The sequence below is a fragment of the Engystomops pustulosus genome, chromosome 2 (genome assembly GCF_040894005.1).
Source record: "Engystomops pustulosus chromosome 2, aEngPut4.maternal, whole genome shotgun sequence".
Taxonomy (NCBI): Eukaryota; Metazoa; Chordata; class Amphibia; order Anura; family Leptodactylidae; genus Engystomops; species Engystomops pustulosus.
In genome coordinates this window covers 23,826,819-23,851,021 of record NC_092412.1, presented here as the reverse complement: position 1 = coordinate 23,851,021, position 24,203 = coordinate 23,826,819, and the positions used below count along the sequence as shown (strand labels likewise).

At 43.2% G+C, this 24,203-nt stretch overlaps 1 protein-coding gene across 1 annotated transcript in view; it reads left to right on the top strand.

Annotated features, from left to right (window-relative positions):
* Positions 1–23,724, top strand: part of CCDC90B (coiled-coil domain containing 90B) — a 32,548-nt gene extending 8,824 nt beyond the window's left edge. Inside the window, exons 3-9 of the mRNA XM_072134000.1 lie at positions 5,049–5,152; positions 16,946–17,047; positions 18,135–18,176; positions 19,540–19,611; positions 21,901–21,954; positions 22,165–22,279; positions 23,415–23,724. Of these exons, the coding sequence (XP_071990101.1) occupies positions 5,049–5,152; positions 16,946–17,047; positions 18,135–18,176; positions 19,540–19,611; positions 21,901–21,954; positions 22,165–22,279; positions 23,415–23,470 (545 nt within the window). The 3' untranslated portion in view covers positions 23,471–23,724. The remainder of the gene's footprint in view (positions 1–5,048; positions 5,153–16,945; positions 17,048–18,134; positions 18,177–19,539; positions 19,612–21,900; positions 21,955–22,164; positions 22,280–23,414) is intronic.
* Positions 23,725–24,203: the final 479 nt, after the last annotated feature.

Here is a 24,203-nt window from a genome sequence, read left to right as displayed (position 1 = left end):
GTCACTGTGTACATACATGACATTACTTATCCTGTACTGATCCTGAGTTACATCCTGTATTATACTCCAGAGCTGCACTCACTATTCTGCTGGTGCAGTCACTGTGTACATACATGACATTACTTATCCTGTACTGATCCTGAGTTACATCCTGTATTATACACCAGAGCTGCACTCACTATTCTGCTGCTGGTGCAGTCACTGTGTACATACATACATTACTTATCCTGCACTGATCCTGAGTTACATCCTGTATTATACCCCAGAGCTGCACTCACTATTCTGCTGCTGGTGCAGTCAGTGTGTACATACATGACATTACTTATCCTGTACTGATCCTGAGTTACATCCTGTATTATACTCCAGAGCTGCACTCACTATTCTGCTGCTGGTGCAGTCAGTGTGTACATACATGACATTACTTATCCTGTACTGATCCTGAGTTACATCCTGTATTATACTCCAGAGCTGCACTCACTATTCTGCTGCTGGTGCAGTCACTGTGTACATACATGACATTACTTATCCTGTACTAATCCTGAGTTACATCCTGTATTATACTCCAGAGCTTCACTCACTATTCTGCTGCTGGTGATGCAGTCACTGTGTACATACATGACATTACTTATCCTGTACTGATCCTGAGTTACATCTGTATTATACTCCAGAGCTGCACTCACTATTCTGCTGGTGCAGTCACTGTGTACATACATGACATTACTTATCCTGTACTGATCCTGAGTTACATCCTGTATTATACTCCAGAGCTGCACTCACTATTCTGCTGCTGGTGCAGTCACTGTGTGCATACATGACATTACTTATCCTGTACTAATCCTGAGTTACATCCTGTATTATACTCCAGAGCTGCACTCACTATTCTGCTGCTGGTGATGCAGTCACTGTGTACATACATGACATTACTTATCCTGTACTGATCCTGAGTTACGTCCTGTATTATACTGCAGAGCTGCACTCACTATTCTGCTGCTGGTGCAGTCACTGTGTACATACATGACATTACTTATCCTGTACTGATCCTGAGTTACATCCTGTATTATACCCTAGAGCTGCACTCACTATTCTGCTGCTGGTGCAGTCACTGTGTACATACATAACATTACTTATCCTGTACTGATCCTGAGTTACATCCTGTATTATACCCCAGAGCTGCACTCACTATTCTGCTGCTGGTGCAGTCACTGTGTACATACATGACATTACTTATCCTGTACTAATCCTGAGTTACATCCTGTATTATACTCCAGAGCTTCACTCACTATTCTGCTGCTGGTGATGCAGTCACTGTGTACATACATGACATTACTTATCCTGTACTGATCCTGAGTTACATCCTGTATTATACTCCAGAGCTGCACTCACTATTCTGCTGCTGCAGTCACTGTGTACATACATGACATTACTTATCCTGTACTGATCCTGAGTTACATCCTGTATTATACTCCAGAGCTGCACTCACTATTCTGCTGCTGGTGCAGTCACTGTGCACATACATGACATTACTTATCCTGTACTGATCCTGAGTTACATCCTGTATTATACCCTAGAGCTGCACTCACTATTCTGCTGCTGGTGCAGTCACTGTGTACATAGATGACATTACTTATCCTGTACTGATCCTGAGTTACATCCTGTATTATACCCCAGAGCTGCACTCACTATTCTGCTGCTGGTGCAGTCACTGTGTACATACATGACATTACTTATCCTGTACTGATCCTGAGTTACATCCTGTATTATACTCCAGAGCTGCACTCACTATTCTGCTGCTGGTGCAGTCACTGTGTACATACATGACATTACTTATCCTGTACTGATCCTGAGTTACATCCTGTATTATACTCCAGAGCTGCACTCACTATTCTGCTGCTGGTGCAGTCACTGTGTACATACATGACATTACTTATCCTGTACTGATCCTGAGTTACATCCTGTATTATACTCCAGAGCTGCACTCACTATTCTGCTGCTGGTGCAGTCACTGTGTACATACATGACATTACTTATCCTGTACTGATCCTGAGTTACATCCTGTATTATACCTCAGAGCTGCACTTACTATTCTGCTGCTGGTGCAGTCACTGTGTACATACACGACATTACTTATCCTGTACTGATCCTGAGTTACATCCTGTATTATACTCCAGAGCTGCACTCACTATTCTGCTGCTGGTGCAGTCACTGTGTACATACATGACATTACTTATCCTGTACTGATCCTGAGTTACATCCTGTATTATACCCAGAGCTGCACTCACTATTCTGCTGGTGCAGTCACTGTGTACATACATAACATTACTTATCCTGTACTGATCCTCAGTTACATCCTGTATTATACTCCAGAGCTGCACTCACTATTCTGCTGCTGGTGCAGTCACTGTGTACATACATGACATTACTTATCCTGTACTGATCCTGAGTTACATCCTGTATTATACCCCAGAGCTGCACTCACTAATCTGCTGCTGGTGCAGTCACTGTACATACATGACATTACTTATCCTGTACTGATCCTGAGTTACATCCTGTATTATACCCCAGAGCTGCACTCACTATTCTGCTGCTGGTGCAGTCACTGTGTACATACACGACATTACTTATCCTGTACTGATCCTGAGTTACATCCTGTATTATACTCCAGAGCTGCACTCACTATTCTGCTGCTGGTGCAGTCACTGTGTACATACATGACATTACTTATCCTGTACTGATCCTGAGTTACATCCTGTATTATACCCAGAGCTGCACTCACTATTCTGCTGGTGCAGTCACTGTGTACATACATGACATTACTTATCCTGTACTGATCCTCAGTTACATCCTGTATTATACTCCAGAGCTGCACTCACTATTCTGCTGCTGGTGCAGTCACTGTGTACATACATGACATTACTTATCCTGTACTGATCCTGAGTTACATCCTGTATTATACCCCAGAGCTGCACTCACTATTCTGCTGCTGGTGCAGTCACTGTACATACATGATATTACTTATCCTGTACTGATCCTGAGTTACATCCTGTATTATACCCCAGAGCTGCACTCACTATTCTGCTGCTGGTGCAGTCACTGTGTACATACATGACATTACTTATCCTGTACTGATCCTGAGTTACATCCTGTATTATACTCCAGAGCTGCACTCACTATTCTGCTGCTGGTGCAGTCACTGTGTACATACATGACATTATTTATCCTGTACTGATCCTGAGTTACATCCTGTATTATACTCCAGAGCTGCACTCACTATTCTGATGGTGGTGCAGTCACTGTGTACATACATGACATTACTTATCCTGTACTGATCCTGAGTTACATCCTGTATTATACCCCAGAGCTGCACTCACTATTCTGCTGCTGGTGCAGTCACTGTACATACATGACATTACTTATCCTGTACTGATCCTGAGTTACATCCTGTATTATACCCCAGAGCTGCACTCACTATTCTGCTGCTGGTGCAGTCACTGTGTACATACACGACATTACTTATCCTGTACTGATCCTGAGTTACATCCTGTATTATACTCCAGAGCTGCACTCACTATTCTGCTGCTGGTGCAGTCACTGTGTACATACATGACATTACTTATCCTGTACTGATCCTGAGTTACATCCTGTATTATACCCAGAGCTGCACTCACTATTCTGCTGGTGCAGTCACTGTGTACATACATGACATTACTTATCCTGTACTGATCCTCAGTTACATCCTGTATTATACTCCAGAGCTGCACTCACTATTCTGCTGCTGGTGCAGTCACTGTGTACATACATGACATTACTTATCCTGTACTGATCCTGAGTTACATCCTGTATTATACCCCAGAGCTGCACTCACTATTCTGCTGCTGGTGCAGTCACTGTACATACATGATATTACTTATCCTGTACTGATCCTGAGTTACATCCTGTATTATACCCCAGAGCTGCACTCACTATTCTGCTGCTGGTGCAGTCACTGTACATACATGACATTACTTATCCTGTACTGATCCTGAGTTACATCCTGTATTATACCCCAGAGCTGCACTCACTATTCTGCTGCTGGTGCAGTCACTGTGTACATACATGACATTACTTATCCTGTACTGATCCTGAGTTACATCCTGTATTATACTACAGAGCTGCACTCACTATTCTGCTGTTGGTGCAGTCACTGTGTACATACATGACATTACTTATCCTGTACTGATCCTGAGTTACATCCTGTATTATACACCAGAGCTGCACTCACTATTCTGCTGCTGGTGCAGTCACTGTATACATACATGACATTACTTATCCTGTACTGATCCTGAGTTACATCCTGTATTATACTCCAGAGCTGCACTCACTATTCTGCTGCTGGTGCAGTCACTGTGTACATACATGACATTATTTATCCTGTACTGATCCTGAGTTACATCCTGTATTATACTCCAGAGCTGCACTCACTATTCTGATGGTGGTGCAGTCACTGTGTACATACATGACATTACTTATCCTGTACTGATCCTGAGTTACATCCTGTATTATACCCCAGAGCTGCACTCACTATTCTGCTGCTGGTGCAGTCACTGTGTACATACATGACATTACTTATCCTGTACTGATCCTGAGTTACATCCTGTATTATACCCCAGAGCTGCACTCACTATTCTGCTGCTGGTGCAGTCATGTCTCCTCCTGGTGTTGCCCTCCCTGTGACGGGTCTCAGTATCGCTGTAGATGTTATCTCGGGTACGGTTTCTGTGCTGTCGGGGTTATTGATCCGTCATTGTATCTTCCAAGATATTAGGACAAGGTCCTGACAAGGACGAGCTGGTGGACGCTGCTCCTCTTGGTGCTGTTACTTTACCTCCAGTCCTCTGTGATGGTTTTGTACTTTAAGAGGAAGGTACAATACAATGTTTTATCCATCACTTTATTTGCAAATGAAAGATCAGAACCTGTGAATGTGACAAATCCTGAGAAATGATTCTGGAGTAACAGGAAATCCACAGATTTATACAGTTTATTAATGTATCATCTTTTTATGATTTTAGGATTCAATAAGGAGCAGTCTGAGGCGGTGGTGACGGTCCTGGCATCACTGACCAACGCCAGCCTGGACTCTGTATACAAGGACATGGTGACCAGAGCCCAACAGGTAACCATCACCAGACAGGTTGCAGAAACCCATCACACTTGCAGTGCTAATCTGCCTCTCTGTGACTTGTCTGTGCTGCAGACTCCTCAGCTCTCAGCCCCCACCTTTGTGCTCCTGTAAAGCTCCTCTCTCCTGCATCTTCACAGAGGTCTAAGCCTGGTGACATAGGGGGGAGGAAGGATCTGTACAGGAGCACAAAGGTGGGGGCTGAGCAGTCTGCAGCACAGACATGTTGTTTTTTGAAATGCATCCAAACCATAGCCCAACCCCTGGGACTACACAGAGGATCCCCCAGAAAATGACATTTTCATAGCTGCCATTTTGAGGACTGATCGGTCTTTTGATCACTTTTTCTAAAAGTTTTTATATGCTGACGGCAGCACTTCCTGGTTGTGATATCAGCTAAGGGCACTGAGGCCAGAACACTGAGGGCAATCCTATCAAACAGGACAACGTGTTTCTAATTGGCCAACCTAAAGCATGTGATGAGTCTCATGCTTGTGACATCCTTTAGCCTGTAGCTGTCCTATATGTTTTATAGGAAGCATGACAAATGGTGATCAGCCAGTGGGACAAGGTAAAACCTCTGTTTTTAGAATTACTTATTTTTGCTTGGTCATGAGTTAGGTAAAAGTTTTTATACCTTACAATGGTACTTTTATTCTTGTCAATAAAGGACCAGTATTTTATTGGTTATATTCTTGTACATAGGGGGCAGTATTATAGTAGTTATATTCTTGTACATAGGGGGCAGTATTATAGTAGTTATATTCTTGTACATAGGGGGCAGTATTATAGTAGTTATATTCTTGTACATAGGGGGCAGTATTATAGTAGTTATATTCTTGTACAGAGGGGGCAGTATTATAGTAGTTATATTCTTGTACATAGGGGGCAGTATTATAGTAGTTATATTCTTGTACATAGGGGGCAGTATTATAGTAATTATATTCTTGTACAGAGGGGGCAGTATTATAGTAGTTATATTCTTGTACATAGGGGGCAGTATTATAGTAGTTATATTCTTGTCAATAAAGGACCAGTATTTTATTGGTTATATTCTTGTACATAGGGGGCAGTATTATAGTAGTTATATTCTTGTACATACGGGCAGTATTATAGTAGTTATATTCTTGTACATAGGGGGCTGTATTATAGTAGTTATATTCTTGTACATAGAAGGCAGTATTATAGTAGTTATATTCTTGTACATAGGGGGCAGTATTATAATAGTTATATTCTTGTACATAGGGGGCAGTATTATAGTAGTTATATTCTTGTACATAGAAGGCAGTATTATAGCAGTTATATTCTTGTACATAGGGGGCAGTATTATAGTAGTTATATTCTTGTACATAGAAGGCAGTATTATAGCAGTTATATTCTTGTACATAGGGGGCAGTATTATAGTAGTTATATTCTTGTACATAGGAGGCAGTATTATAGTAGTTATATTCTTGTACATAGGGGGCAGTATTATAGTAGTTATATTCTTGTACATAGGGGACAGTATTATAGTAGTTATATTCTTGTACATAGAGGGCAGTATTATAGTAGTTATATTCTTGTACATAGGGGCAGTATTATAGTAGTTATATTCTTGTACATAGGGGGCAGTATTATAGTAGTTATATTCTTGTACATAGGGGGCAGTATTATAGTAGTTATATTCTTGTACATAGGGGGCAGTATTATAGTAGTTATATTCTTGTACATAGGGGGCAGTATTATAGTAGTTATCTTCTTGTACATAAGGGGCAGTATTACAGTAGTTATATTCCTGTACATAGGGGGCAGTATTATAGTAGTTATATTCTTGTACATAGGGGGCAGTATTATAGTAGTTATATTCTTGTACATAGGGGGCAGTATTATAGTAGTTATATTCTTGTACATAGGGGGCAGTATTATAGTAGTTATATTCTTGTACATAGGGGGCAGTATTATAGTAGTTATGAGGAAAGAGCCAAAAAAGGCTCAGGTGTCAGCTCACCTGATTCGCAGCTTGTGGTGAAGGTGATGCCGTGCAACGATGCAAAACCCGGTCCGGTCCCGGGGGCCAAGAGGAAATGGAAAGGAAAAAAGTGATGTCATCGGCAACAGGCAAATGAAGTAAAAAAAATTCATCTTTATTTTCAATACATCGTTTAAAAAGTGATAAGTATCACTTTTTAAACGATGTATTGAAAATAAAGATGAATTTTTTTACTTCATTTGCCTGTTGCCGATGACATCACTTTTTTCCTTTCCATTATAGTAGTTATATTCTTGTACATAGGGGCAGTATTATACTGTAGTAGTTATATTCTTCTACGTAGGGGCAGTATTATAGTAGTTATATTCTTGTACATAGGGGGCAGTATTATAGTAGTTATATTCTTGTACATAGGGGGCAGTAGTATAGTAGTTATATTCTTGTACATAGGGGACAGTGTTATAGTAGTTATATTCTTGTACACAGGGGACAGTATTATAGTAGTTATATTCTTGTACATAGGGGGCAGTATTATAGTAGTTATATTCTTGTAAATAGGGGGCAGTATTATAGTAGTTATATTCTTGTACATAGGGGGCAGTATTATACTGTAGTAGTTATATTCTTCTACATAGGGGCAGTATTATAGTAGTTATATTCTTGTACATAGAGGGCAGTATAATAGTAGTTATATTCCTGTACATAGGGGGCAGTATAATAGTAGTTATATTCCTGTACATAGGGGGCAGTATTATAGTCGTTATATTCTTGTACAGAGGGGGCAGTATTATAGTAGTTATATTCTTGTACAGAGGGGGCAGTATTATAGTAGTTATATTCTTGTACATAGGGGGCAGTATTATAGTAGTTATATTCTTGTACATAGGGGGCAGTATTATAGTAATTATATTCTTGTACAGAGGGGGCAGTATTATATTAGTTATATTCTTGTACATAGGGGGCAGTATTATAGTAGTTATATTCTTGTACATAGGGGCAGTATTATAGTAGGTATATTCTTGTACATAGGGGGCAGTATTATAGTAGTTATATTCTTGTACATAGGGGGCAGTATTATAGTAGTTATATTCTTGTACATAGGGGACAGTATTATAGTAGTTATATTCTTGTACATAGGGGGCAGTATTATAGTAGTTATATTCTTGTACATAGTGGGCAGTATTATAGTAGTTATATTCTTGTACAGAGGGGGCAGTATTATAGTAGTTATATTCTTGTACATAGGGGGCAGTATTATAGTAGTTATATTCTTGTACATAGGGGGCAGTATTATAGTCGTTATATTCTTGTACATAGGGGACAGTGTTATAGTAGTTATATTCTTGTACATAGGGAGCAGTATTATAGTAGTTATATTCTTGTACATAGGGGGTAGTATTATAGTAGTTATATTCTTGTACATAGGGAGCAGTATTATAGTAGTTATATTCTTGTACATAGAGGGCAGTATAATAGTAGTTATTTCCTGTACATAGGGGGCAGTATTATAGTCGTTATATTCTTGTACAGAGGGGGCAGTATTATAGTAGTTATATTCTTGTACATAGGGAACAGTATTATAGTAGTTATATTCCTGTACATAGGGGGCAGTATTATAGTAGTTATATTCTTGTACATAGGGGGCAGTATTATAGTAGTTATATTCTTGTACATAGGGGGCAGTATTATAGTAGTTATATTCTTGTACATAGGGGACAGTATTATAGTAGTTATATTCCTGTACATAGGGGGCAGTATTATAGTAGTTATATTCTTGTACATAGAGGGCAGTATAATAGTAGTTATATTCCTGTACATAGGGGGCAGTATAATAGTAGTTATATTCCTGTACATAGGGGGCAGTATTATAGTCGTTATATTCTTGTACAGAGGGGGCAGTATTATAGTAGTTATATTCTTGTACAGAGGGGGCAGTATTATAGTAGTTATATTCTTGTACATAGGGGGCAGTATTATAGTAGTTATATTCTTGTACATAGGGGGCAGTATTATAGTAATTATATTCTTGTACAGAGGGGGCAGTATTATAGTAGTTATATTCTTGTACATAGGGGGCAGTATTATAGTAGTTATATTCTTGTACATAGGGGCAGTATTATAGTAGGTATATTCTTGTACATAGGGGGCAGTATTATAGTAGTTATATTCTTGTACATAGGGGGCAGTATTATAGTAGTTATATTCTTGTACATAGGGGACAGTATTATAGTAGTTATATTCTTGTACATAGGGGGCAGTATTATAGTAGTTATATTCTTGTACATAGGGAGCAGTATTATAGTAGTTATATTCTTGTACATAGGGGGCAGTATTATAGTAGTTATATTCTTGTACATAGGGAGCAGTTTTATAGTAGTTATATTCTTGTACATAGGGGGAAGTATTATAGTAGTTATATCCCTGTACATAGGGTAGTTTTATTCTTGTACATAGGGGGCAGTATTATAGTAGTTATTTTCTTGTACATAGGGGGCAGTATTATAGTAGTTATATTCTTGTACATAGGGGGCAGTATTATAGTAGTTATATTCTTGTACATAGGGGACAGTATTATAGTTGTTATATTCTTGTACATAGGGGCAGTATTATAGTAGTTATTTTCTTGTACATAGGGGGCAGTATTATAGTAGTTATATTCTTGTACATAGGGGGTAGTATTATAGTAGTTATATTCCTGTACATAGGGGGCAGTATTATAGTAGTTATATTCTTGTACATAGGGGGCAGTATTATAGTAGTTATAGTCTTGTACATAGAGGACAGTATTATAGTAGTTATATTCTTGTACATTTGGGGCAGTATTATAGTAGTTATATTCTTGTACATAGGGAGCAGTATTATAGTAGTTATATTCTTGTACATAGGGGGCGGTATTATAGTAGTTATATTCTTGTACATAGGGGGCGGTATTATAGTAGTTATATTCTTGTACATAGGGGGCTGTATTATAGTAGTTATATTCTTGTACATATGGGGCGGTATTATAGGAGTTATATTCCTGTACATAGGGGGCAGTATTATAGTAGTTATATTCTTGTACATAGGGGCAGTATTATAGTAGTTATATTCTTGTACATAGGGGGCGGTATTATAGTAGTTATATTCTTGTACATAGGGGGCTGTATTATAGTAGTTATATTCTTGTACATATGGGGCAGTATTATAGGAGTTATATTCCTGTACATAGGGGGCAGTATTATAGTAGTTATATTCTTGTACATAGGGGGTAGTATTATAGCAGTTATATTCTTGTACATAGGGGCAGTATTATAGTAGTTATATTCTTGTACATAGGTGCAGTATTATAGTAGTTATATTCTTGTACATAGAGGTCAGTATTATAGTAGTTATATTCCTGTACATAGGGGGCAGTATTATAGTAGTTATATTCTTGTACATATGGGGCAGTATTATAGGAGTTATATTCCTGTACATAGGGGGCAGTATTATAGTAGTTATATTCTTGTACATAGGGGCAGTATTATAGTAGTTATATTCTTGTACATAGGGGGCGGTATTATAGTAGTTATATTCTTGTACATAGGGGGCTGTATTATAGTAGTTATATTCTTGTACATAGGGGACAGTGTTATAGTAGTTATATTCTTGTACATAGGGGACAGTGTTATAGTAGTTATATTCTTGTACATAGGGAGCAGTATTATAGTAGTTATATTCTTGTACATAGGGGGTAGTATTATAGTAGTTATATTCTTGTACATAGGGAGCAGTATTATAGTAGTTATATTCTTGTACATAGAGGGCAGTATAATAGTAGTTATTTCCTGTACATAGGGGGCAGTATTATAGTCGTTATATTCTTGTACAGAGGGGGCAGTATTATAGTAGTTATATTCTTGTACAGAGGGGGCAGTATTATAGTAGTTATATTCTTGTACATAGGGGGCAGTATTATAGTAGTTATATTCTTGTACATAGGGGGCAGTATTATAGTAGTTATATTCTTGTACATAGGGGACAGTATTATAGTAGTTATATTCCTGTACATAGGGGGCAGTATTATAGTAGTTATATTCTTGTACATAGAGGGCAGTATAATAGTAGTTATATTCCTGTACATAGGGGGCAGTATAATAGTAGTTATATTCCTGTACATAGGGGGCAGTATTATAGTCGTTATATTCTTGTACAGAGGGGGCAGTATTATAGTAGTTATATTCTTGTACAGAGGGGGCAGTATTATAGTAGTTATATTCTTGTACATAGGGGGCAGTATTATAGTAGTTATATTCTTGTACATAGGGGGCAGTATTATAGTAATTATATTCTTGTACAGAGGGGGCAGTATTATAGTAGTTATATTCTTGTACATAGGGGGCAGTATTATAGTAGTTATATTCTTGTACATAGGGGCAGTATTATAGTAGGTATATTCTTGTACATAGGGGGCAGTATTATAGTAGTTATATTCTTGTACATAGGGGGCAGTATTATAGTAGTTATATTCTTGTACATAGGGGACAGTATTATAGTAGTTATATTCTTGTACATAGGGGGCAGTATTATAGTAGTTATATTCTTGTACATAGGGAGCAGTATTATAGTAGTTATATTCTTGTACATAGGGGGCAGTATTATAGTAGTTATATTCTTGTACATAGGGAGCAGTATTATAGTAGTTATATTCTTGTACATAGGGGGAAGTATTATAGTAGTTATATCCCTGTACATAGGGTAGTTTTATTCTTGTACATAGGGGGCAGTATTATAGTAGTTATTTTCTTGTACATAGGGGGCAGTATTATAGTAGATATATTCTTGTACATAGGGGGCAGTATTATAGTAGTTATATTCTTGTACATAGGGGACAGTATTATAGTTGTTATATTCTTGTACATAGGGGCAGTATTATAGTAGTTATATTCTTGTACATAGGGGGCAGTATTATAGTAGTTATATTCTTGTACATAGGGGGTAGTATTATAGTAGTTATATTCCTGTACATAGGGGGCAGTATTATAGTAGTTATATTCTTGTACATAGGGGGTAGTATTATAGTAGTTATATTCCTGTACATAGGGGGCAGTATTATAGTAGTTATATTCTTGTACATAGGGGGCAGTATTATAGTAGTTATATTCTTGTACATTTGGGGCAGTATTATAGTAGTTATATTCTTGTACATAGGGAGCAGTATTATAGTAGTTATATTCTTGTACATAGGGGGCGGTATTATAGTAGTTATATTCTTGTACATAGGGGGCGGTATTATAGTAGTTATATTCTTGTACATAGGGGGCTGTATTATAGTAGTTATATTCTTGTACATATGGGGCAGTATTATAGGAGTTATATTCCTGTACATAGGGGGCAGTATTATAGTAGTTATATTCTTGTACATAGGGGCAGTATTATAGTAGTTATATTCTTGTACATAGGGGGCGGTATTATAGTAGTTATATTCTTGTACATAGGGGGCTGTATTATAGTAGTTATATTCTTGTACATGGGGGGCAGTATTATAGGAGTTATATTCTTGTACATAGGGGCAGTATTATTGTAGTTATATTCTTGTACATAGGAGGCAGTATTATAGTAGTTATATTCTTGTACATAGGAGGCAGTATTATAGTAGTTATATTCTTGTACATAGGGGGCAGTATTATAGTAGTTATATCCTTGTACATAGGGGGCAGTATTATAGTAGTTATATTCTTGTACATAGGGGGCAGTATTATTGTAGTTATATTCTTGTACATAGGAGGCAGTATTATAGTAGTTATATTCTTGTACATAGGGGGCAGTATTATAGTAGTTATATTCTTGTACATAGGGGCAGTATTACAGTCGCTATATTCTTGTACATAGGGGGCAGTATTATAGTAGTTATATTCTTGTACATAGGGGGCAGTATTATAGTAGTTATATTCTTGTACATAGGGGGCAGTATTATAGTAGTTATATTCTTGTACATAGGGGGCAGTATTATAGTAGTTATATTCTTGTACTTAGGGGGCAGTATTATAGTAGTTATATTCTTGTACATAGGGGCAGTATTATTGTAGTTATATTCTTGTACATAGGAGGCAGTATTATAGTAGTTATATTCTTGTACATAGGGGGCAGTATTATAGTAGTTATATTCTTGTACATAGGGGGCAGTATTATAGTAGTTATATTCTTGTACATAGGGGGCAGTATTATAGTAGTTATATTCTTGTACATAGGGGGCAGTATTATAGTAGTTATATTCTTGTACATAGGGGCAGTATTATAGTAGGTATATTCTTGTACATAGGGGGCAGTATTATAGTAGTTATATTCTTGTACATAGGGGGCAGTATTATAGTAGTTATATTCTTGTACATAGGGGCAGTATTATTGTAGTTATATTCTTGTACATAGGAGGCAGTATTATAGTAGTTATATTCTTGTACATAGGAGGCAGTATTATAGTAGTTATATTCTTGTACATAGGGGGCAGTATTATAGTAGTTATATCCTTGTACATAGGGGGCAGTATTATAGTAGTTATATTCTTGTACATAGGGGGCAGTATTATTGTAGTTATATTCTTGTACATAGGAGGCAGTATTATAGTAGTTATATTCTTGTACATAGGGGGCAGTATTATAGTAGTTATATTCTTGTACATAGGGGCAGTATTACAGTCGCTATATTCTTGTACATAGGGGGCAGTATTATAGTAGTTCTATTCTTGTACATAGGGGGCAGTATTATAGTAGTTATATTCTTGTACATAGGGGGCAGTATTATAGATTCTTCCTTCCTACTTCTTTTTGCGGCTCCTTTAAACCTCGTGAATCCTTTATGGTTGATAAGACATAGAATAAACATTGATGGCGTCTCTGTGTTCCAGTTTCCGCCTCTATCAGACGATGTCCCGTATAAACAGATTGAACGTCGCATCAAATTTATGTGACAAATTTCCGGCTTTTTATTTGTCAGCGGCTCATGATTAATCCTCGCACATTCTGATATTTTATGATCGCGCTATAATGGAATCTGTCATTTTATTTGTGCGTCCATCACACATCCATCGCATGATAAAAAAATTTACTATTTCTGTGTTGGGTAAGAAAACACAGACCACACAGGACTGAATACATTATGGCTCTTTAAATAAAATCTACCCTCAAAATCCATAATGATAAACCCGGGACACTTACTCATAGATCCAGGCACCGTGCCTGTGGTAATCTTCTCAAATGTGTTATCCATGGCCTCCTTCCTTCTAAAATCAACTTTTAAAATCATGCTACTGAGCCAGAAGGGCTTTGGGGGTGTTACAAGAGCCCCTCCCTTCTGCAGCTTCACAGGCTGTTGCACTGTTTCCATTTCCTGATGCTCCCTCAACAATTTCCCTTCCTTTTAGGCTCCTGTAATCTTCAACATTGGAAGGGGGGGGGGAAGTGCTCCTGCACCGTGGGAGGGTGGAGGGAGTGCTCCTGCACCGTGGGAGGGGGGAGGGAGTGCTCCTGCACCGTGGGAGGGGGGAGGGAGTGCTCCTGCACCTTGGGAGGGGGGAGGGAGTGCTCCTGCACCATGGGGGGGGGGGGGAGTGCTAGTGGACAGTGGAAGGGGGGAAGTGCTCGTGGACAGTGGGAGGGGGGGGGGATGCTCCTGCACAGTCTGAGGCTCCTTTCAAATGTCTTAAAATGGCAACTGTGAGTTGTCTGCAACAATGGCTACTAGTTTATTATGCACGCGCACGTTGTGGGGAGCGCATCAGGTCTTACCGCACCATGTTGAAGCTGTTCAGCAATGCCGAAAAAGTTAGGACCTGTTCCTGTCCGAATTTTGCTGTGTGGCTGCTCAGCTCGCTATGAAGAGGGGAGGGGTGAGGAGCACATCCCCCCTCCCCCCACTCTATATTACTGTCACCTGCCATCTGATCTGTGACTGATCCCATAGAGTCCACCTCCATCATATACAGACATCTAGAAGGTAGTGACTGGCTATATTCATGCATCACAGTCTGTGAAGAGGTTAAGCAGGATCAGGGATAAGTTACTCTGACCCTGAGCGTCTCGATCAATATCCTCATCCTCCGCGCTGATCTTGTGTCAGGTATCGATCCTCAGCGATTAGCAGATGGCAGGAGTGACATCCGTGAAGATATTCAGTGTCCATAGTCTGCGCGTGACTTTGCTCAGCTTCTGAAGTATTAAGGAGCTGCTGCAGATGTAGCAGAGCTGAGTTTGTTTGAGTAGAGGGTTAATTAGTGGCAGTATGGAGGGAGTGGTAGTCAGACACTAATGTTAGTGCAGTGAATGGGAATAGTGTAAGGTTACACTCTCCTCGCCGTGGCCATAGGCGCTCCAGTTTTCTTCCTTCTGGTGCCGGCATTCTAGACAACTTACCGTATATTTAAAGTACAACTCTAAAGTATAAAAATTTTACCTAACTCTGCACTTAGCAAGAATGAGCAATTCTCTAATTTACTTATATGCGCAATCAGCAGGTGTTTACCTGCTAGCAGAGGTTTTACCTTGTCTGCTTCCTTCTGGCTTGCTGGTAACCATGGGAATCCGTACAGGACAGCAGGAGACAAGAGTAGGCTTGTTGGGTGGGGCTATTGATGTATCGATCGCGAATGAGCCGGAATGATGATGGCTCACTTAACCCCACCCCCAATCTGCTCACCACGCCCCCTTTAACCTGATACAATTGGGTGAAAAGTGGTGTGGTGTGACTGACTGGCCTGCGGCTCCCTATTATAAACTTAATAGGGAACCGTTCAGGAGCCAGAAGTGCCTGCTCTTCTTGGTGAGCTGAGCCTGATCAGCCAGCTCACTAAGAAGAGCCGTAATTCCCATCACTAGGAGGGACAGTAAGAAAGGAGTGGAAGAAAACAGGACCTTGAGTGATGACATAGTCATGTGATTCAGGTCATCCAATTACAAACATGCTGTCCTGATTCATAGGAATGCCCTCAATGCTCTGGCCTCAGTGCCCTTCACTGATGTCACAACCAGGAAGATTCACAACCAACCTTCGTTGATTTCACAACCATGATTTTATAAGACTGATACATATACCAGGCTGTATCTAAGGCTAGGGAGAAGCCAGCAGCGTGATATAGGTATGTTTGGAATTGTTGTCAAAAGCTTTTTCCAGCTATGCTAAAACTAAACAGTAACTGTAAAGTTGCTGACAAAAGTTAAATGGGCAATTCTGGAATTCTGCCCCCCAAGCTAATCCTTAGAGACCCTGGTCATTAAAGGTAATATCTACCTGTGACCTATGTCCTCTCTTGACTTTGCTACAATTTCCCCTGCCCTGACCTCACCTTGCTCCTGACTACTCTTCATCCAGTTCAGCTGCCACCTGCGTCGAAGGGGGGGAGTTACTTTGCGATCCTGCTGTAGCCAAATCTAGATTCATGTACAGGGGGTAAATGGGTGGACGGGGGTCACTTAAACTACACTCTTGGGAGCCGTCCTAAACCAAACCTATACGGTGGGGGCAGTAAGCGTCCACACCCCCCTGCACATTATCTGACAGTGTTGGTCTTGAAGAGTCGCACAGTATGGAGTGTAAGTAACTATTTCACAGCCTGTCCAATCAGAGGCTTAAACAGTCACTTTAAATTTCAAATGGACCAATCATATGGGTGGGACCAGGTTACAGGGCAGGAATTGATTAGATAACTACACGATTTACTGAGAGTTGCAAAAATTTCTCAAAGTCTTTGAGCATATGAGTCCAGTAGGCGGAGTCTACTGATCAACAAGTACGACCACCCATTGATACGAGTCCTTATGGGCGGGGCCTGATGGGGTTTGCTCCTCATGTGCTTGTATTCTCTTCAGGAAATCACCCTCCAGCAGATCATGGCGCACCTGGACTCCATACGGAAGGACATGGTGATTCTGGAGAAAAGCGAATTTTCCACCTTAAGGGCAGAGAATGAGGTATGACAAATGTAAGAAAAAGTCCTGATTATATGTTAGGATCAGAATAAAAGAAACCCTTCAAATGTGGTGGCTCATGGGTAATAACATGGAGAAAAGTCCCTGTTCCCTTATCTGACTTTACCGTAAGCCGTGTAGGGTGAGAGATCAATGAAATAGCCTGAGCTTGGTAAGAGGGGTGATAACATGAAGAAAAGTTCCTGTAACCCACCCCTCAACAGATGTTGGTGGAGACATACAAGTAACTGATTGTGATTGGTTAGAGGGGTGATAACATACAGAAAAGTTCCTGTATCCCCCTCCTCCCCCACAGAGATTGTTGGAGGCTTGAAGTGGAGACGAAAAAAGGGTGATAACTTGAAGAGAGGCTCCTGTATTCCCCTTTTTGGGGCTGTATATGGGAGAAGATGGTAATAACAGGCTGAGGTTTTTAAGAAATGTAATAAGATGAAGAAAGTTCATGTTAATTCTCTTAGGGATAGGGAGTAGACCGTAAGAGTGGTGATACCGTGACAAAAAGTTCCTTCATATCCTCCCAAGAGTTGTAGATGAATGTACGCATAACAGTAACAGGAATAACATCAAGACTATTCCCCAAATTCCTCCCTGTGGGGTCACTGGGTCTATATTGGGAGAAGTAATAGGGTGTAATAGGTGAGGGCAGGGATGTCATGAAGAAGTGTTCCTGTAGCCCTCGCCTTGGGGTCAATGGAGCATGTCAGTAGCAGATTGGGGTGATAACATGAAGACAAGGTATTATCCCTGGAGAGATGTGTAATCAGACCTTTGTGCATGTTGATAGTAGCAGCAGGACTGTGACGTATGGATTTATATTCCAGGATTGTGCACTGGGGACGTGTCCTCACACTGCTGTGCTCTTAGCATCGACCTGCTCCCCAGACGCTCTGAGTAAATCTGTGACAGGCTTTTGGTTAGATACTCGGGATGTCACTCAGAGCAGAGGGAGGCTACTGTGGAGCAATGCAGAGAGCTTGGAGCACAGCAGTGTGAGTATATAGAGGGGCACATACTTATTCCAGGTGCCCGGGGTAGAAATGTATTCAGTCTCTCTTTGCTTTCATACTAGAGAATGAAGATTGAGATCGGTCACGTCCGGCAGCATCTGCAGGTAAGTGACGGAATAGAACAGTATTCACACCTTATATTCTATGCTTTATAAAATGCAGCTTTCAACTTGACTGGGTCGATTATTTTTTGTAAAGAAGTATCCTCCATATAGATGAGAGCCACGAGTGCCTCCGGGTCAGGTGATCTTTCCCTCAGGATAGGGACACTCAGGACACTTTACTGGATCACCTGTGTACACAGTGGTTCTAGGGCTGGATCTGCTCAGTACAGCAGGGACTCTGGGGCTGGATCTGCTCAGTACAGCAGGGACTCTGGGGCTGGATCTGCTCAGTACAGCAGGGACTCTGGGGCTGGATCTGCTCAGTACAGCAGGGACTCTGGGGCTGGATCTGCTCAGTACAGCAGGGACTCTGGGGCTGGATCTGCTCAGTACAGCAGGGACTCTGGGGCTGGATCTGCTCAGTACAGCAGGGACTCTGGGGCTGGATCTGCTCAGTACAGCAGGGACTCTGGGGCTGGATCTGCTCAGTACAGCAGGGACTCTGGGGCTGGATCTGCTCAGTACAGCAGGGACTCTGGGGCTGGATCTGCTCAGTACAGCAGGGACTCTGGGGCTGGATCTCTTCAGTACAGCAGGGACTCTGGGGCTGGATCTGCTCAGTACAGCAGGGACTCTGGGGCTGGATCTGCTCAGTACAGCAGGGACTCTGGGGCTGGATCTGCTCAGTACAGCAGGGACTCTGGGGCTGGATCTCTTCAGTACAGCAGGGACTCTGGGGCTGGATCTCTTCAGTACAGCAGGGACTCTGGGGCTGGATCTGCTCAGTACAGCAGGGACTCTGGGGCTGGATCTGCTCAGTACAGCAGGGACTCTGGGGCTGGATCTCTTCAGTACAGCAGGGACTCTGGGGCTGGATCTGCTCAGTACAGCAGGGACTCTGGGGCTGGATCTGCTCAGTACAGCAGGGACTCTGGGGCTGGATCTGCTCAGTACAGCAGGGACTCTGGGGCTGGATCTCTTCAGTACAGAAGGGACCCGGGGGGGGGGGGGGGGGGCTGGATCTCTTCAGTACAGCAGGGACTCTAGGGCTGGATCTCTTCAGTACAGCAGGGACCCTGGGGAGGCGGGGGGTTCGATCTCTTTAATACAGCAGGGGCTTTTGGACTGGATCTTTTCAGTACAGCAGAGACCCTGGGACTGGACCTGTTCAGGGACAAGTTTTTAGGAAAGTATTTCTGTTTTACTAGCAGAATCGTGCAGTCATGTGTCATTAAACATGTATGGTGTGAATAATCCAAGGGGTGAACACATGGTTGGTCTCTGTCGTGGATCACTTACTTATTTTGTAGATCTGGAGTTTGTGGACTGCAGAATTGACTCTCCGTATCTTCATCTTGTACAGAACGAAACTAACCAGATCCGTGCAGACACCAAGCTGGACATCAACCTGGAGAGGAGCCGCCTGACCGATATGGTAAGAGCCCAGCACACCCTACAGAAGAGCTCTGCTGCCCCCTGCTGGACAACACGGAAGTGACAGCCTGGGGATAGTCTACAGAGGCTGCAGATCCTGGAGGACTATATGGAGACAATGCTGACACATGGGGGACAGGGACATGCCGATACTTGGGGGACAGGACACGCTGACACTTGGGGGACAGGGACACGCCAATACTTGGGGGACAGGGACACGCTGACACTTGGGGGACAGGACAGGGACACGCTGACACATGGGGGACAGGACAGGGACATGCCGATACTTGGGGGACAGGGACACGCTGACACTTGGGGGACAGGACAGGGACATGCTGACACTTGGGGGACAGGACAGGGACATGCCGATACTTGGGGGACAGGGACACGCTGACACTTGGGGGACAGGACAGGGAAACGCTGACACTTGGGGGACAGGACAGGGACACGCTGACACTTGGGAGACAGGACAGGGACACGCTGACACTTGGGGGACAGGACAGGGACATGCCGATACTTGGGGGACAGGGACACGCTGACACTTGGGGGACAGGACAGGGACACGCTGACACATGGGGGACAGGACAGGGACATGCCGATACTTGGGGGACAGGGACACGCTGACACTTGGGGGACAGGACAGGGACACGCTGACACTTGGGGGACAGGACAGGGACACGCTGACACTTGGGGGACAGGACAGGGACACGCTGACACTTGGGGGACAGGACAGGGACATGCCTATACTTGGGGGACAGGGACACGCTGACACTTGGGGGACAGGACAGGGACACGCTGACACTTGGGGGACAGGACAGGGACACGCTGACACTTGGGGGACAGGACAGGGACACGCTGACACATGGGGGACAGGACAGGGACATGCCGATACTTGGGGGACAGGGACACGCTGACACTTGGGGGACAGGACAGGGACATGCTGACACTTGGGGGACAGGACAGGGACATGCCGATACTTGGGGGACAGGGACACGCTGACACTTGGGGGACAGGACAGGGAAACGCTGACACTTGGGGGACAGGACAGGGACACGCTGACACTTGGGGGACAGGACAGGGACACGCTGACACATGGGGGACAGGACAGGGACATGCCGATACTTGGGGGACAGGGACACGCTGACACTTGGGGGACAGGACAGGGACACGCTGACACTTGGGGGACAGGACAGGGACACGCTGACACTTGGGGGACAGGACAGGGACATGCCTATACTTGGGGGACAGGGACACGCTGACACTTGGGGGACAGGACAGGGACACGCTGACACTTGGGGGACAGGACAGGGACACGCTGACACTTGGGGGACAGGACAGGGACACAATGACACTTGGGGGACAGGACAGGGACACGCTGACACTTGGGGGGACAGGACAGAGACACGCTGACACTTGGGGGGACAGGACAGGGACACGCTGACACTTGGGGGGACAGGACAGGGGCACGCTGACACTTGGGGGACAGGACAGGGACAGGCTGACACTTGGGGGACAGGACAGGGACACGCTGACACTTGGGGGATACAGGACAGGGACACGCTGACACTTGGGGGACAGGACAGGGACACGCTGACACTTGGGGGACAGGACAGAGACACGCTGACACTTGGGGGGACAGGACAGGGACACGCTGACACTTGGGGGGACAGGACAGGGGCACGCTGACACTTGGGGGGGCAGGATAGGGACACGCTGACACTTGGGGGGGCAGGATAGGGACACGCTGACACTTGGGGGGACAGGACAGGGACACGCTGACACTTGGGGGGGCAGGATAGGGACACGCTGACACTTGGGGGGACAGGACAGGGACACGCTGACACTTGGGGGGACAGGACAGGGACACGCTAACACTTGGGGGGTCAGGACAGGGACACGCTGACACTTGGGGGGACAGGACAGGGACACGCTGACACTTGGGGGACAGGACAGGGGCACGCTGACACTTGGGGGACAGGACAGGGGCACGCTGACACTTGGGGGACAGGACAGGGACACGCTGACACTTGGGGGACAGGACAGGGACACGCTGACACTTGGGGGGACAGGACAGGGACACGCTGACACTTGGGGGACAGGACAGGGACACGCTGACACTTGGGGGGACAGGACAGGGACACGCTGACACTTGGGGGACAGGACAGGGACACGCTGACACTTGGGGGACAGGACAGGGACACGCTGACACTTGGGGGGACAGGACAGGGACACGCTGACACTTGGGGGGACAGGACAGGGACTTCCTTCATGTGCTAATCTTCTATTTCAGTTCACAGAACAAGAGAAGAAGCTGATGGAGGCGAGCACTGATTTCCACAAGAAGGTGAAGTGAATGTGTGATGTGAGCTGCAGGCTGAGCCTCATCATGTATAGAAGTGGATGTCGCACCCATTATATTATTATAAGTAGTGGTGTGATGTCAGTATTGGTGGCGGCACTATATACACTACATGTATGGGGCTTGTATGTGAGTATACAGCGCAGTCTCCTATAGGTAAGGTACTAATTATCACACCTCTACTATCACCTGCAGAATGTCACCACTGATGGCGCTATTACTGAAATCAATAAGAAGATTGATATCGATATCGCGTCTCTTAAGACCCTCATGGAGTCTCATAAACTGGACACCATCCGCTTCCTGGCCGGTGAGTAACACGGGAGGTTTAGGGTGGAGCCTGCCACCCTCCTAATAAGGGGAGGGGGCACAGCTCTACCAATGTGCAAATCCCTGAACAGGATGTGACCACTGAGTGATCGTGATGCTAGATACACATCCTAATCTTATGCCGTTGGATGGCTTGTTCATTGTGTGCCTGATTACTGAGCCAATCTTTGATCTCATCCGTCACGTTTGACTTAATGGCATGCAACGTCTTAGGCCACAGATTGGCTCAGTGGCCACATGCACAGTGAATGTGATAACCCATGCTCACTTGCTGGGAAAGGAGTACACGGCTCCATCACCGGTCCATGAACACTGTGTACCTGACCACTGAGCCAATCCCTGGTCTCATCCATCATATCTAACGAAATGTCGCATGACTTCTGAGTCCAGGGAATGTCATGTCCTGCACTCACTTGCTGGGAGGATTCTACATGGTTACAGGGGCAATTCTCCATCACTGGTCCATGATTATTGTGTACCTGATTACTGAACCAATTCCTGCTCTCATCGGTCATAGCTGACTATATGGCAAGTGACTTCTGAGGCCAGGGATTGGCTCAGTGGTTATGTGCACCATGAATGTGATATTCCATACTATTTTGCTGGGAGGGGAGTACACAGCTCCATGATCAGTGTGTACCTGATTACTGAGCCAATCCCTGGTGTCATCGGTCATAGCTGACTATATGGCATGTGACTTCTGAGGCCAGGGGCTGGCTCAGTGGTTATGTGCACCATGAATGTGATACTATTTTGCTGGGAGGGGAGTACACAGCTCCATGATCATTGTGTACCTGATTACTGAGCCAATCCCTGGTCTCATCGGTCATAGTTAACTATATGACATGTGACTTCTGAGGCCAGGGGCTGGCTCAGTGGTTATGTGCACCATGAATGTGGCATTGGTTCTATCGGTCCGTCTGGAACAGGGAGCCACCACTGGAACCGTAAGTGGACCTCTCCAAACGTGCGAATATGGGGGTTTCTTCTATTACAGATTCTCCGAATCCCCCTAATAGTGCACAGACGCCGTTCTATATCAGAGTCTTCTTATATTCACATTATCGACTTTGCAATAATTCAGCATTTTTTAACCATTTCCTTTCCTCCCGCAGCTTCTGTATTCACCTGCCTGGCGATCGCCCTGGGATTCTACCGGCTCTGGAAATAGTAGATGTTATAAATTATATCCTGCTTGCACTTGAATGGCCCATCCCGCTGCATTAGCCCTTGGCAGGTGGTGTAGTAGTTTGGGGGATATTTAAGCTTTTTTTTTTTTAGTATTCTTCACGCACAGTTTATCATTCTTTGGTTTTTCCGAACCTAACCGAATGTTGCAATTTTGCACCAAAAAAAAGTGCCTTTTTTATGTGATTCGGAATATATGAGTGGTTTCTATTATTGTATTAAATTTATTGGATGCTGCTTCAGTGTCTGTGCTCTGTTCTCAGCCTGTTGGCAGACACTTGGTCACATGGTGTAGGTAGAACGTGCAGAGGGAGACATAATTACAGACAGGCTGCTGCAGATAATGGTAAGTTTCTTTCCTCAAGTGCTTTATTCACCTTCTAACCTCAGTACTTCTTTATTATATGATCCTGCTGATGCTTCTAAGTTAGAGAGAATAGGCTGAAAACTTACAATTATCTCCTGTCGTAATATTATTTACCTGCGGGATCATATAGGACCATTGCTAATGCCTATAAAGCAAATATGGGCTGCTAGGGATGACAGTAAGTTTTCTATCCTTCTCTATTCTCCTATATGTTCCTATTTCTGAGAGAGTTGTGAGCCATAAACAGAATTTTTTTCAGCTAATGGTAAGTTTTCTATCTCACCCCAAGTTATTTATTCACATCAGTACAGGTCAGTCCTTCTCTATAATCCTAAATGTTCCTTTTTCA